Source organism: Ctenocephalides felis, unplaced genomic scaffold (genome assembly GCF_003426905.1).
Source record: "Ctenocephalides felis isolate EL2017-DRISC unplaced genomic scaffold, ASM342690v1 CF-g0.4_SCAFFOLD_01886, whole genome shotgun sequence".
NCBI lineage: Eukaryota > Metazoa > Arthropoda > Insecta > Siphonaptera > Pulicidae > Ctenocephalides > Ctenocephalides felis.
The window spans coordinates 43332546-43348537 of record NW_020538040.1 but is presented as its reverse complement, the minus strand read 5'-3'; the positions used below and the strand labels follow the sequence as shown (position 1 = coordinate 43348537).

Below are 15992 nucleotides of genomic sequence, written 5' to 3'. Positions count from 1 at the left end.
TTATTTTTAAAACCATAGTTTGCGTTAATAGCAACAAACTACTATTAAGAGTTCAATAGTACCAGTTATGTATTCGAAACAAGCCAAAATAATAAATATTTATTAATTAGTTAAATATAAAGCAGAACAACATATATATATAGACTAAAATAGATGAAAAAGCTCAAATCTAAACCGCTTTAAAAAATAATGTTCTTATCTAGGTGTAAATTTTGTACCATGTATATTTAACAAAAATATGACTAAAATTTTATTCTTTCGTGCAATATTGTTTATTGTGTATTGTGTATTATTACTAAAATTCACAAAATCGCATAGAACTTTATTCAATAATCGGCAATAAAAGTAGGAACATAAGAGAATTAGTCACATCAAATGAGTTAAAAAACGCGTAAAAAAGGGGAGCAAACAATAAAAACAGGAAATTTTGTAGAAACATAGCCAAAAATAACAATGTATGTACTTCTTATGTAACAATACAAAACGGCATGTGACCCCGGTCTTTTTTTCACCTTTCTGCTTAGGTGAACCACACACAATGACATTTCACAGGTTACCCGGGTACAAAGCCAAGTTTAAAATAATAAAAATACTATAAAAGTCGTGACAGAGATTTTTATGTATAGAACTTCAGCGCCTAAAGGAAATCGTGATATAAAATTCCTGGCAGCGGTAAAAAGAAATCATAATAGGCTATGAAAAGAAATTATGATATATTAGACAATAAATTATAAATGACACCACGCATGTTTGAACTTAAAAGGACGGAACAATTATAATGTTTGAATCAAAGTAAGATTCAATAAGTTTGTGTGATAATATTTGTCGAATCGACAAAATTGAGTGTTTTTTTTTTAGTTTTTAAAATTAATATAGATTTGTGCCTGCAGAAAAAAATGTTAATTATCACTAGCAGCTAAACAATGAATTAAATCAGATTGAGACGACAAATGTTAAAAGAGAGATTGTTTGATTTATTAACAGCTTTTTTATAAATAAAATGGTTGCCAATTTATATAACTCAATTTATTTTGTTATATATATATATATATATATATATATATACATGTATATATACATAGTGTCCCAGAACTCAACGTCAAGCCGAACAAAAAATTCTATGCAGTTTGAAAATTATGAGCTTTTAAGTTCATCCTAAGGCTTTCGTGAAAATGTAACTATTGTTTGGTTATTGTGGTTATTTTTTATTAATTTTGTTAATATAAACTTTGTAATTTCTAAGATCACAATGAAAAAATAATGATACAATTGTTCAAAGTTTCTAGAATTAAAAGTATTTGTTAAACTCTGCATTAAAAATTCTCAAAATCGGTTGAATTTGATAAGCCCTCCTTTTAAAGAGATATAATAAAGTGTTATGGCAAGTTCCGTCAAAAGTTTGCGCTTTTATACAGGACTATAAAATTAAAAGATACTTGATAATTTTATAAAAAAAAAAGAAGTAAAAAAATAAAAGCTTAAAATTAACATGATTTTACTATGCTAGTGCATTTTACTGTCATTCAGTTCAAATCTGTATAGCACATAATTTTTAAATATACATATTGCATAATGTTTATAAACTGCAAAATTTTAGTTTGTTAAAAAACACTTCGTTTTCATTTTTTTTAAAATAATAACTAATAACTGACTTCGTTGTAAATTACAATAGATTATAAACTCGGATTTCGGATCTCTAAATCTTCCTAAAATTTTAAAATGAAAAAATTTAAAGTGACAGTTTTTAATTTAGAACGCTTATCATAAACTAATACATAACAGAACACATATGTACTTTTATAATTTTATTAAAATTTATATCATATAGTTACTTCAATTAAGCATCAAATTTAATTTCGATCAAATGTTGAAACGGAATTCACACGTTACTTTCCGCGCAGTACAATAACATGCTTAAATATAAATAAATAGTTTTTCTAAGCAAGCATTTAAGAAAACCTTTTATTTGAGATCTTGATAAAAGAGAAACGAATCGAAAACCTTTGTTTGCCGTAGATGCAGATTCGTTTACATTTGCCGGCTTAGGCTAATGAGTTTGACATCTGATACCCCGAGGATTATCTGGGACCCAGATTCTAGAGGCTGATGTGATGCATGTTTGAGAATTGCAAGAGCTTAAATCGGTCCTTTTAGAAAATTGTTATTTATTACCGAAAGGGGTGACGAGCCTGTCGAAATAGTTTTATAAAGTCAATTTTGGTAATAGATTAATTTTTTATTCATAATTCACTATATATAATTGATTTACGAATATCGGGGTAGATGAATATTGTATACCACCAGATAAGGAAATGCTTTGAAGACGTCGCTTAAATTTTAAAATTTGGCATAGTACCTTTTGAGGTTTTTGATAATTAATATGAATATTCATAATATTAAATATATTGCATAAAATTGAAAAAATGTTGTAGTATATATATTTCACATAACGTATGTTTGTACTTCAGTAAACCGAGCATTATACTCACAATAAGTTATAATTAGTAAGGATTATAAAATACACATAAAAGGTGTTTTCCGCAGGACACTGCTATACGAGCAAGCCACCCAAATATTTGTTACAAAAAAAATTTTAAGATTTTCATTTAAAAATTAAAAATTACACTTTTAAAAACAAAAAACCATTATAGCAAACTACAATTCTTAAGAGTGGTAAAAATTCAAGCAAAAGTCGACACCCTGAATGTCGTCTATAGGCGACACTTTACTCATAGGATGTCAGTAGGTGAATGTCGTCTATACACGACACTTGCAGTGAAAAGGTTAGCAGAATTTACAACTTTTTATAAACGAATCTATTTTTATCTGGCTTTTGTTCTTCACAAACGCTAGAACAAATATAATATAGAATTCAAAAATTAGTGAAATCAATATCATTTTTTATTATCTACTTTCTTTGTAGGTAGTACTGGTATTACGTATAATATACTAAAGATGATTATAAATTTCAATAAAGTTAAGATCATGCAATAGTGACTAATAATAATTCATAAGCGATAAGGCTGAATAATTTTTTTTTTTGCTATAGTAAAATGCTATCCATAAATAAGATAATGTAGATATAACAATTATATATATATATATATATATACATATATATATATATATATATATGTATGTGTGTGTGTGTATATATACAATATAAATTGCAACTCCAATATTAATTTCCAATTATCGAAATTAAGCTTTACAATATTACCTCTAGGGTACAATGCTCGTTTTTTTCCAAATTAGCATAAATGAATATAAAAAAACTGTGTCACTGGTCTCGTCCGAGTGTTTATATTATATTTTGGTATTGAAATGAACAGACTGATTATAACTACATGAACGCATATTTACGCGTAATCATATCATGACCGGTGCAAAATTAAAACATTGTCCTCGAGACATAATTAAACTTAAAACAGTATAGAAGCAGAAGAGATACACGGCTACGCAATGTGAGTTTATTACAAGTATATCGCATTAAAACTTGACAATCACCCGAAAACCAGTTTGGAAAAGGACTAAAAAAATATATGTATAAGATAATAAAAATGAATTCCGGTGAAATAAAACAACTAAACAGTTTAATATAACGAGCGTGAACCAGAACTAAAAGGAAATAATAGCATACAAATTGTTTTATTAACGACCTATAATATCCGCTGCCACCATACTCTACAAATACACGCATCGTAATCTCTAAAATAACTTATGCGCCTAGTCAAATTTAAATAACGATAGATATTTGATATATATATATATATATATATATATATATATAATTGAAAATCTTATCTGATGTTTATAAAGATTTATTTTTTAAGTCCATAAATGTGTAATAACAATGCCAATTGTCATTATTTTTCAGTAAAGTAAACTCTACCATCCTTTAACTAAATGTTTTTAATAAAATCCAAAATTTAAAAAAAACATAGTTTAAACACGTCGATTTTAATATTAGAATGTGATCTTTTTAAACCAAAAAAAAGTCTAAAAATTTAATATTGTAGTGAACATATATATTCATTATATTGCGTCCTTATGGATTGAACAAATATTTATTTAAATGCATTGTCCTTAATTGAATTAAATTAGTGATATATGAACATATTTATTTAGATTATGTCAACAAGGTTAAAATTTTTATGCACATATTCTCAGGCTTAACTTTTTTTTTATTTTTCAAGATGCAATTACAATCTGTTTTTGCAATACAAAAAATATTTAGTAATTATGAATGACTATATGTAATGTTAAGACCAAAATAGAGTTTACCCAAGAAAAATAATCCGAAATAAACAAAAATAAGGCATCAAAAATAAGAAAAGTTTTTCAATTCTCACAAATGTAATGTAATCATCAAACTTTGCACCTACATTACATTTCACTCCCCAGATTGTAATAAAGTTAGTAAAATTAATTTAATAACATTCATGAGTAACCAGATAGGAAAAATAAATAATTATCGTTCTGCAAAATCTTAGTTGACGGGATTTCTCAGTACGTATCGAAATCAACCAATTATTTTGTAACTCGGTCCCATAATTCGATCAGATAATAAATAAGGCGAAACATTTGTGGGTGTCTTCACAAGTGCCTAATATAGACATCGTAAAACACTTTATGGAGAAACCTTCTAGCGGACTTCAGATAATCGATCACCTTTTCATTAAAGGAATAATGTACTTTTATAAAAAAAAAGAGCGGAAGCAATAAAGTTACTTAATTTTTACTTTTTTTGTTTCGTGTTTTCAATAAAAATTGTTCAAGTTTGAACTTATTAGGTAAGCAGAAAATCTGTTAACATGAAACTCTAAAAATATTATGAAAGATTTATAATATATTGTATATTATAATATATTATTATATTATATATATTATTATATATTATATATATATATATATATATATTATATTATAAAAAAATGATAATGAAATAAATTGATTATGTGTTTTGTCTAACAAGATTCTAGAACTGTTGAATACGACTGAGTTCTGTACTTCCCCAGGTATCTACAATAACATTTATTGAGAATTATATTAATTTCTATTTTTATTTTTTAAATTATCATTTATATTATGAATATAATCAATAGCCAAGTCCAATTTTACATTGAACGATTATTTTGTGAAAATCGAATTTGAACGATTATTTTGTGTAATTATATCACATCAGCTATTTAAGCTCATCGTCAGTAAAACCCCCAGGTAATTTACAAAAATATGTTTTTTTGCTGTTTTTCAAAAATTTGTCATCTGGTCTTGGGTAAAATGAAACGGCCAGAGAGCAAACATGGGCATATTTTTTACAGAGATAACACTGTATATAACCCTGATCTGGTATTTTGTCAGAAAAATTTACCAGCAGAGTTGGAATAATTATTTATTTACCTGATCTTTCGTAAAATTGCTTTGTTTTTAACTTATATTAACTTTTGGTCCTTTTTAACCCACCAACGTAAGGTAAGTTATATATAGGTTATATAAAAAGCTGCTAAATCTAATTCGAAATTAACAATAATCTCATAAAACAGTTAAATAATGTATACTTAAAAATTACATTAAGGTCCCGTAAACTAAACAATAGTGCTCACAACCAAAAAAACCAACAACGAAAAAAAATCTGTTGTGTTTTTTCAAACATTGCCGTTTATCTTCTGATAGCAATGTTGTGAGAAATAATGTAATGGCTGGTTATGAATCTTTTTCCCTCTACTTTCAAATATTGTTGATAAAAATTCTTAACTTTGTGGTGGTGAACATTTTACCCGCGGAGCTTTAAGTCTTTTACATTAAAATTAAAAATTTACATAGTACATCGTTTCTAATTTATGATTCCAATTTTTTTTTTTGTGATTCCAAAGAAATAAATCTGCAGATAAAGAAATTGTATTCGAAGTCAAATTAAGCACTAAAACAAAGTGTATGTCTTACAATGCAATAACATACAGTTTAAGTACTTAAAAGATATCATCCTCAAATATTTCGCGAGTTCACACAAAAAGATCTATAAAATAAAATGTTCATGAAAATGTTTCATTAAAATCGTGATGAGAAGAATTTTATATGTTCACAAAAATGTGAACAACAGCGTCCCAATCACCCGACACTCCTAAACGCGCATACATTATTACGTTTTATATGGTCGTATAAAAAGGAATATAAAATATTTTATTATCAAATCGAGCGAGCATTCTGGCATCGGTGAAAGGGTGATCATCTTTGAGAGAGGTCTCAGCATATTATAGTGTGTGAATAAAAAATCGAATGAGACTCTGTTGTTTGAAATAAGATGCTCACTAAAATATATACCAATAACAAAAGGAGATGAGCCGCATGCTAGCGGAATATACATTTCGTTTATCAAAAGGCAACTATAAATAATAAAACATGAAACATTGGTCACAGAATATCGTGATTGAATAGAAAACATTTATATATATATATATATATATATATATATATATATATATATATATATATATAAATCTTTCACCTAAGCTCCAATTTTATTCCGTCATAAGAGTTTTCTACAAACGCAGATGCGCAGGTGTCGTATCTTTTTATCTCGCGTGGTCGATTTTGAAATTTGCGCCCAAATTTTCAATGATAATTTTAAAGAAATTAATAAAATGAAGACGATTTATCAAATCTTTTATGACGATAAAATACGAACTCATTCAGACAAGTACAAAAGCCGCTTCAAAGATCACCCAAACTCACTTGCCTGAGAACTCCGCCAATACACTACCAAGATCAGGTTGAAAATAAAGTTCATTCTGCATAAATCTCAATTAATATCCAAGTAATTTTGTATTTTTATTCATGAAATTTTAAAACTGATATCTTTTTAAAATAGGTGTCAAAATGCGTATATACTACTTTTTCACAATTTTGTTATTCATGCAATTTTCATTTAACTTTTTTTGTTGTGGGTTCATTTCAACTGTCGTATACTTTTCTGAATTAAACTGATTTAAAATACTGTTTTAAAAAAAACTAAAAATATATTTAAAAAAATTGACAGAAACCTATGACAACGCGTACAATACAAAAATTTATGGCAAAAAAATTTACCGCAGATAGATAATAAAATAAATACTAGGTTTAAAAAAATTGAAATATATCAAAATTGATATAAAAAATAACGTAATCTATGACAACGCTACAAAATAGAAATCTATTGCAAAAATGCTTTCATAATGAAAAAATATTATTAAAAATGTATTATTTAGTTCAGACATTTCATATACTACTTATTATCAATTTGTCAATCCACAAATATAGTTCATTAAAAATTTTAGACAACTTTCGATTAATTTTAATTTGTAAATTTCCTCTAATAATTATTAAAAAAATCCACCTTAACTTTAATATTAGAATGAGTTCTCTTACGATTAGAGAAATTTAAATAGATATTTTTGATTACTAACATTAGAAATTGTATTTGCGCTTTTTTGTTGTAAAATGTAATATGATTAACGGCATAATAGATACCTCGGATTTTGATATCTATCATCCAATAAATTAGAAAATCAGATGCTTTCTAACTACTAACAAATCATGATGTAGAATTATATTTAATTGTAGAACTAGTTCTGCGTTCTCAAACAATTATCGTTAATTGTTTATAAGTAAATATATATATATATATATATATATATATATATATAATTTGAATTCCAAATTATATAAACGTGATCAACAATAAAATGAATTTGTTAATAATGTTAATTAGAACTATATGAAAATGAATTGTGCATACTGGTAGAGATAAAGTAAAATTAAACACAAAGAAATGAAGATAATTTTGCATTTGTAGTATTCGCTTTATTAAGAAATCTTTTATGTTATTATTAAAAGTCCTTTGTTAATGAACGGAACTGATATGGATCAGCTTGAGAATGATCATCATTTTCTTCGGCTACTTAATTAATACCGCACTAATTAAGATGGCAAATTAAACAGACATAGTGTATTCAAACACGCACCTATCCATATACGCAAAAAATATTTCTACACATCTATGCACATATTTAACGAGCTTTGGCGCATTTGTAGCAAAATTCTTAGAATATTGCGGATTCAGTGAAAATGCCACAAAGTGACTACTGTTTCAATGTACAATTATCTGTTTACATAATTATAGATGTGGGTGTTGAGAAATTAGCATGTTGGAGAAATAATTCATTCGCGGTACGAATCCGAGGATCTACACGCACAACTTTTTCGGTCTAAAGATTTCGGCGCTGATGTGTAAAATTTTCGCGTTTATAATATTTCGTATGTACTGCAAAGTGAAGCGCATTTCTATATATGGGTTCATAGAATGCTAAACAGGCAAATGTGGAAGTCGGATGTGTTGTTCTCTAAAATATGCTGTCTTTATCTCAGCAATTATCTTTTGAATTATACTGTTCCAGTTGAAATTATACCAGTAGCAGTAATTGTATAGTATTTAGAACATTTTAACTAAGATGATAATATTGACGTGGAAGACAGGTAAATATATAAATAGTATTTATAGAATTTTTAGCCAAACATTTTTTATGATCTGTCCGAAAAAAAGATTGAATATATTTTTTAAGTCAATAACTGGTATAGTTGATAATATTATTTAAAACAACTGTCGAATTTGAAATAGTTGAAAAAAAAGTCAATATGTGGGTATAAAATAAAAACTCATAAAGAAGCTATATTAAAATATTCAATATAAAATAATATTGCACGCTTCAAAACTAAAATATTTTTCTATACTCCTATTCCCCGCTTTACCCGATAGGTTCCATAAAAAACCGTGTATCTTGAAAAATTCACTCTTATGGAAAAACCGTGCTAAAAGAAAATAACTAGAAAAGCCCTTTTTGACAGTGTTTAATATGTTGAATAACAAACACATTGAACGAAAAATAAACGTAAATATATTTAACACCAAACACATTTAATAATTCATAAGATTAATTTATTTTATTAATAAAAGAAATGTAAATAACCTATTTTAAATATTGCATTTTCTTTATAGATAAAAATTAAAATTATGAATTCATGTAAGTTGATTGCAATAAATAAGACCTAACATTCTATTTTCATTCAAATTTAATTGCTGTCACTTTGAACAAACTGGCTTATACACACATAAAATTTAGTTTTGATCATAAAACGGGGAGTTCCGATTTTATCTTCCATTTCCATCATTTTGTAGTGTTGTATTTTGACAGAAAAATATTTTTACAGTAAAACAATGAAAATGTTATTGTAGATATAAGCAAATTACAGTTTAGTGCTTTTAATTTCGTGTAAATAAAAAATTAGTAATTTTCGTTAAAAAAAAATTATGAAATCCGTGTAAAACATTGTGTATTTAATTTTTCAGTTTCCTCATTGAGAGAATTGGCATAGTATAGATACATTTGAATATTCGGGAAAAGCTTTAGCTCTTGTACGCTCATAAACGCTCCTCTTGGATGATTGGGTATTTTTTTATAGACTTTTGATTGAAATTTGCCACATTGTTATAAGGCTTTGTTTGGTAAAACCTTTCCACCAATTTTTCTTGTTGCGCCTAAGCTTTAACTATTAAAAATGAGTTAAAGTGAAGAAGAGTTTCCTGATATGTATGTTAGGGTGGACCTTAATTTGGACATTTTCGAATTTCCTTGCTCCCAAGGGCTCAAATGATACCAAATTGATGAAAAACAATTCTCTGAAAGTTTTAGGTCTTAATATTAAGTTTTAGATAGTGCGCAATTCAATCAAATTTCGCATGGAAAAAATTTTGAAAATTGAAAAAAAAAATAGGTATAACTTAGCGACAAATGAATTAAAAGTGAAAATTTGTGTCCTTTTTTATTGAAAATTTGACGCTCTGCAAACTTTTTGAAATTTTTTTAATGCTGTTTTCTTACAAAACTTTGATTGAATTGCGATCTATCTAAAAGACAAAATTAAGAACTAAAACTTTCAGAGAATTGTTTTTTATCAATTTGGAACCATTTGATCCTTGGGAGCAAGAAAATTCGAAAAAGACCATATTAAGGACCACCCTAATGTATGTTTTACATCGTACGTGCATAAATATATGTCAAAAATAGTATAAGGGCAATTAAGCTCATCGTTAAAACTAAATTTTCGATTGTTTGACATAAATTGCGCGGTTAGTTCAGAACCTAATATGTGAAAAATACTCTTTACTTACACATATTAATAACATTGAAAGGTCAAAATCACGCCAAAAAAACTAAAATGCACGCATAATATTCTTAAAGGGCTATTTCTATATTTAACTTATAAGTCATATAATATAATGCACAAACCCAAATATTTTTAGTTTAATTTTTCCGTATATCAATAATAATTACTATTAAGACACTTACCTCATATAAACTGTAGCATGTTGATCCATATCCTTCGGGTCCGGCAATTTGTAATACTCGTAGACGAACGATTGTCCTGCACCAGTTGGGGATCCATTGCCGCCGACCGTGGCGTCTTGTGCCTGCTGGGCCGCCTGCCCTCCAAGGCTGAGCATGGCACCAGCGCTAAGAGGCGGTTCATAATATCGCTGTTCGTGGTGGTGACCATGATGGGTGGCGGTCAGTGGACCGCTCGAATAACCATCGCCTTCCATCGGCGAACCCGATGAGTCGCGACGCCTTCTGGTCGGAAAAGAAAAATATATGTTACAAAAATAATGGAATTCTTATAAAATACTAGAAAAAATAAATTATTATATAAAGCAAAATGAGGCATTAAAATCAAATTTGACTTTGAGCAAATATGTTGTGAAAACTAAACCAATTACATCACAATAAATAACACATATCAAACAAACAACTATCTGACTATGTTCAGTAAAACTCCCAGCTAATTGATTATTGTAGAAATGTGTTCTTTTGTTCTTTTTCAACAATTTGTAACCTGGTCCTTTTTACCCCATGCGTCGGGTATATTAGGACGGTCAAACACATCCGATGACTTATTTCAATTTTAAAGGGATTTTACAAAATAATAGCTACATTATCTGCCAATGCAAAATATAAATTTCATGGGTATATTTTTTTACAAAGATAGATATATAACCTTGATGTGGTATTTCGTCAAAAATATTTATCAGCAGAATTGGAATAACTATTTATTTTTAATTTTTTTTTTGTTAACCTAATTTATTTTTGTATTACTATTTTTTATTGTTTACACTTTTACTAGGGTAAAGGTTCAGTTGGCCCTTCTTATCATGTAAGCTTTTATAAAAATTATATAAAAAAACTGTTGAATTTAACTTAAAATTAATAATACATTTTATAAAATAATTCAACCTAAAAATGTTATTAATTATTTACTATCTACTTTCAAATATTCTTGTTAAAATTTTTTAACTTTACTAGTTTTTGAAATATCGGTCGAGGGCATTTTTACTCTTTTAATCCCTGTTCTACCCTATTATAATTTAATACTAAATGTGGTACATTATTCAATTATGAGATTGATACAAATAATGATGTAATAAATGAAGCTAGTAATGAGTAAGAATTATAATACACATATAAAGTTAGGCAATACGAATTGAGTACATTTTTTCATCTTACAATCAGACAAAAAATATTACACATACGATATGACAGGTGCAAATAAATATAGCCATAATATTGTCCCAATTGCTCCCAATCCGATAAGCGATGTCAAGCTGTCAATTTCGAAATTGACAATTCGGATAAACAATTATTTTTATATCATTCCAAATATGCAACGCAGGAGATTAATTAAATTCACTATAAAATTTACTTGTAGTTATACTTTAAAATTTTATGTCACCTTGATCTATAAAAATTGACGTTGCGGGTGGAGGAAAATGCATTGCTGGTATATATATATATATATATATATATATATTTATATCAATAATGAAATGATTTATATAGTCTCCATATATATTTTTGATAATATATCTACTATTATGTTCATTATATTGACAAATAGCATTTCAAGTTTGTGCGTTTTATCAAGGTGTTTCACAATAGAATATTGATAAAGTAATACATTTTATTGCAGTTTACATGCACTAAAGATATTAAGTAATACATACTTGTATTAATAAAAATGACTTGAAGATAGAAGTTTGTAAAATCAATACTGCTCACTGTTTGGACCACCCAAAAAACACGATTAGTTGTAGCGAAAAAGTAAAAAAATTTTCTTAACTTTCAGTACTTAATCTTTTTAATTTTTATTTGGTAAGTATTATTAACTTGTTAAGATATTGTCTCAACATTGTGATAATTTTTATTAAGTTAACACATTCGCGATCAATAAAAGTTTTAGCAAGGTTAAAAAGCTGGCAATCATTTTATTTTTAAATTGTTATGACATCCAAAGTTTGATTAAAAGGGTAGTTTATAAGAGCAGTCAGATTATTATATTTTAATAGTTATATAAAATGAATGGTATAACATCCACGTCAAGTATTATACTTCTATATTAAAGAAAAAAAAACTAAAAAAAATACGAAAATAGCTGAAGAATTAGTTAGTCATTACTTTGACAGGTATAATAATTACAAAAACGTGAGGTAATATGGAATTAAATTAAAAATATTTGACTTTGAAATTTGAATGCTATAGCATTCATGTCATTCTACATCACAATAAAAATAAATGCTCTAGCATTCACGACCGCAAACGTGTAACTATGAGTTATATAATCAAAATATATATATATATATATATATATATATTATATATAAATAAATAATTTCAGTTGTGATATAAAAAATCCGCTTTAAAAATGAAGTACAGATTTGATTCATCAAATCAAAATGGTTATTACTAAATATAATAAATAAAACTTGAACACTAATAACGTATATATTTCACATTGTACGTTACTGTAGATATTAAAATACAACAAAACTTCCCACTATGATTTGAACAGTTAGAATTGCATCAAGGAATTAATATCATAATTTATCTAAAAGCGTCTATTTTATCTTCGAATAAATTACAATCTTCCACATGACTAAAGCTCGAGGCGACATAGATCAACAAGCTGATTTAGCTAGACTTGATTCAGTTGATATAATTGTCAGGAATTCTCATATTTCAAGATCTAAATAAATAATGAAATAAATAAAAGACGAAATGAAGTTAGCTATAAATATTGCGATACTAGTTCCTGTTTATAAACTTCGTTGTGTACTACATATGTGTCTGATAGTAGTCAGTCAGCATCGTGAAATACTTGACCCGTATTCAAGTATATGGATACTTATAAGCCGATGCCTATGAGCAGGGTTAAAAACTCGTTTATATCATATGTGTCAGGTGGTTGAACGGCCGGCACTCGATCGGGTTTTATATGCGGAATTATCTTATATCGGGACCTACCGCAACAATACGATAGCTATTTCTGATCAAAGGTAATAACATTATTATTAATTGTTATTAGCAGCAATAAGTAAAAATAGCCCTTACCCGGAATTGCTGCATAAATAAAAAATTCTTCACATAGACTTAAGACAACTGATAGAGTTGCCATCTATAAAATTCGACTTATTTAGTTAATTAAAATCATCACAACAGCTTAAAGAATTCAGAAGTTCTAATTGCTATTCAGACAAGTGGTGCATGGCATCGTGCCTTAAAGCAAATGCCTTTAAATAAGGTAAAACCTTGTAAATCTCGATATGGAACCAATACAAGTAAAATGTTTTTTAATTCATTGAAATCAAAAGTTTCGTTCTCTCAAAACCTGAATTGCCATTTCTTGCACTTTTTGCTCCGTGTCTTTGGTACGGATGGACCTGGCTCTGCCAATTAATTAGCACGTCTCCTCATCAATAGGAACCGAATGCTTTTTGGTTCATTGAAACTGGTTAATATCTACTGTTGATATCGCCTATTTCAATCGTCGAAAATGTGTATCCGCACATACATGCATAACATACATGAGCACGAACACACACATACGTTCATATTTTCCAAAGCATGCCAAAATATTTAGAAGGCATTGAAACGTAAAGATATGCAAAAAAAAAGATTTTTTTATTGCTATATTTTACCTTCTAAGAAGTAAATAATAATAAAAAAAAAGTTACAACAGATCCTTAACATCTACAATTTCATCGAAGTGTATAAGAGTGCATGAATCAATTTTAATGCACCGAAATATTTTCGATTGCTATATATTTAACAAGTTATTGTATACATTGCTGCTAATAAACATTTGCCTAAGTTTGGTAGGCTTATCAATTTTATAATTTTCCAATATGACACAAAGTTTTACACATACCGAAAAAAAAATTCTTCAAATTTCTTTTCCTTCAGCGCTGGTTCGCTAATAGTTTTCAGTTTTCAAGTCGAATAAAAATAGACATCATAATACTCTGACGTTGACAGTAAAATAACTACATAAAGTCAAGTAGTTAAACATGTCGAAGATATGAATCAATGATTGGTTTAATTATATGAACATTCTAATACAAAAAAGTGTCTGGCTACCACGGTTACTCGTCGCCGCACTTCTGCATCCACAACAAAAAAAAATCAATCGACTTCTTACTAATATGTAAATTGAATGTTGAAATAATAGAGTGAAAAAATTGCGGAATTGTTGAAAATAATTATAACAACGCCAACACACGGTGTTGATGTAATAAAAACCATTTTATTTGGAAGTAAGATTTGATCTGATTCTATAATATATTCGGATTTTAATTTATTCAAGGCGTTAAATAATTCTTAGCCAAATATGTCAATCTTTATATATATATATATATATATATATATATATATATATAATATATATATATACATGTACAAGAAATGTTAATGTTAATATGGTATTCAAATATTGACAATATTTTTTACTGACAAGAAAAGATTGACAGTAATGATCTATATTCAAATAGTGATTTTTAGTTATTGTTTTATAATTCTAATACAAATATAAATATGTAGTACTTCAATATTATGCTAATTCAGATTAATTTAGGGGTCAATTTCTGGATAAAATACAAATGTAAACGGGGGGTAACGCTAGGTTATGGGTCTAGCTTCATATGAATCGGTAGTAAGAACTGTCAAAAAGCTATGTATTTGCTGTGGGATCATACGTTTCACGCATAACATTATTATTTATTAGAGACATGGCTTCTTTAGATTCCTAAATTAATTTCTAGTAAGCGTAATTTACCTATTATTGGTGATACTGAGATGTCACCAGTAATCATAATAATATAAACAATCAAAACTGGGTACTTCGAATTTCACCCACTGGGTCCAATTCAATGGGTTTCAAGTCTTACATATTTTGCTAAATGTTAGCTAACATTTAGAAACCTTATGTGATTTTTTTTATAAATCTTTGAATTTGAAGTCAATTTACTTTAACACATTAATCGCCACAATAAAATTTTCACATGGGCCATGAAAAATACTACGTAATTTAGTTCAGAACGTATTAAGGAAACACAACGTATCATATTTATTTTTTTGATATTTTGGCAAAATTTCTGGAAAACACAGTTTTTGTGTCACGCATATATTTTGACATGGCCTATTGTTAAAACTGTTATATCTCCTTCTACCAAATCGTCTCATATGACTCATATAGAACTTCTTAGCGCCAGTATGACAGACATGGTGATTAACGTGTTAAAGTAATTATTGCCAAAGAGTGAGCGAGTAAAAATATTTTCCGTAAATCATGATGTACGTTTCTCATAGATTTGTAAATTGCCCATTAAAAATTAAAAAAATACATTAAATTTCAATATTTGTCTAATTCTGCTTGAACCGCTAAATTGAAAAAAAAAACAGATTCTAAAATATAAGTCCATTATGATTATTTCGATAATTTATTTAGTTAATTATCAAAATCGTCATTAGCAAAGAAAAAATTTCAAAAAGTACGAAAATTGGGCCCGCACGGGTGTTCGGCGCGCACCACAGTGCGGCCATCGTTCGCGCCGAGGGGGTCAAAAATCGAGT

The 15992-nt window shown here is 27.7% G+C and overlaps 1 protein-coding gene across 1 annotated transcript in view; it reads right to left on the bottom strand.

Annotated features, from left to right (window-relative positions):
• Positions 1-15992, bottom strand: part of LOC113376531 (protein grainyhead) — a 461786-nt gene that overhangs the window by 182492 nt on the left and 263302 nt on the right. The window contains exon 2 of the mRNA XM_026616482.1: positions 10383-10664. Within this exon, the coding sequence (XP_026472267.1) occupies positions 10383-10664 (282 nt within the window). The remainder of the gene's footprint in view (positions 1-10382; positions 10665-15992) is intronic.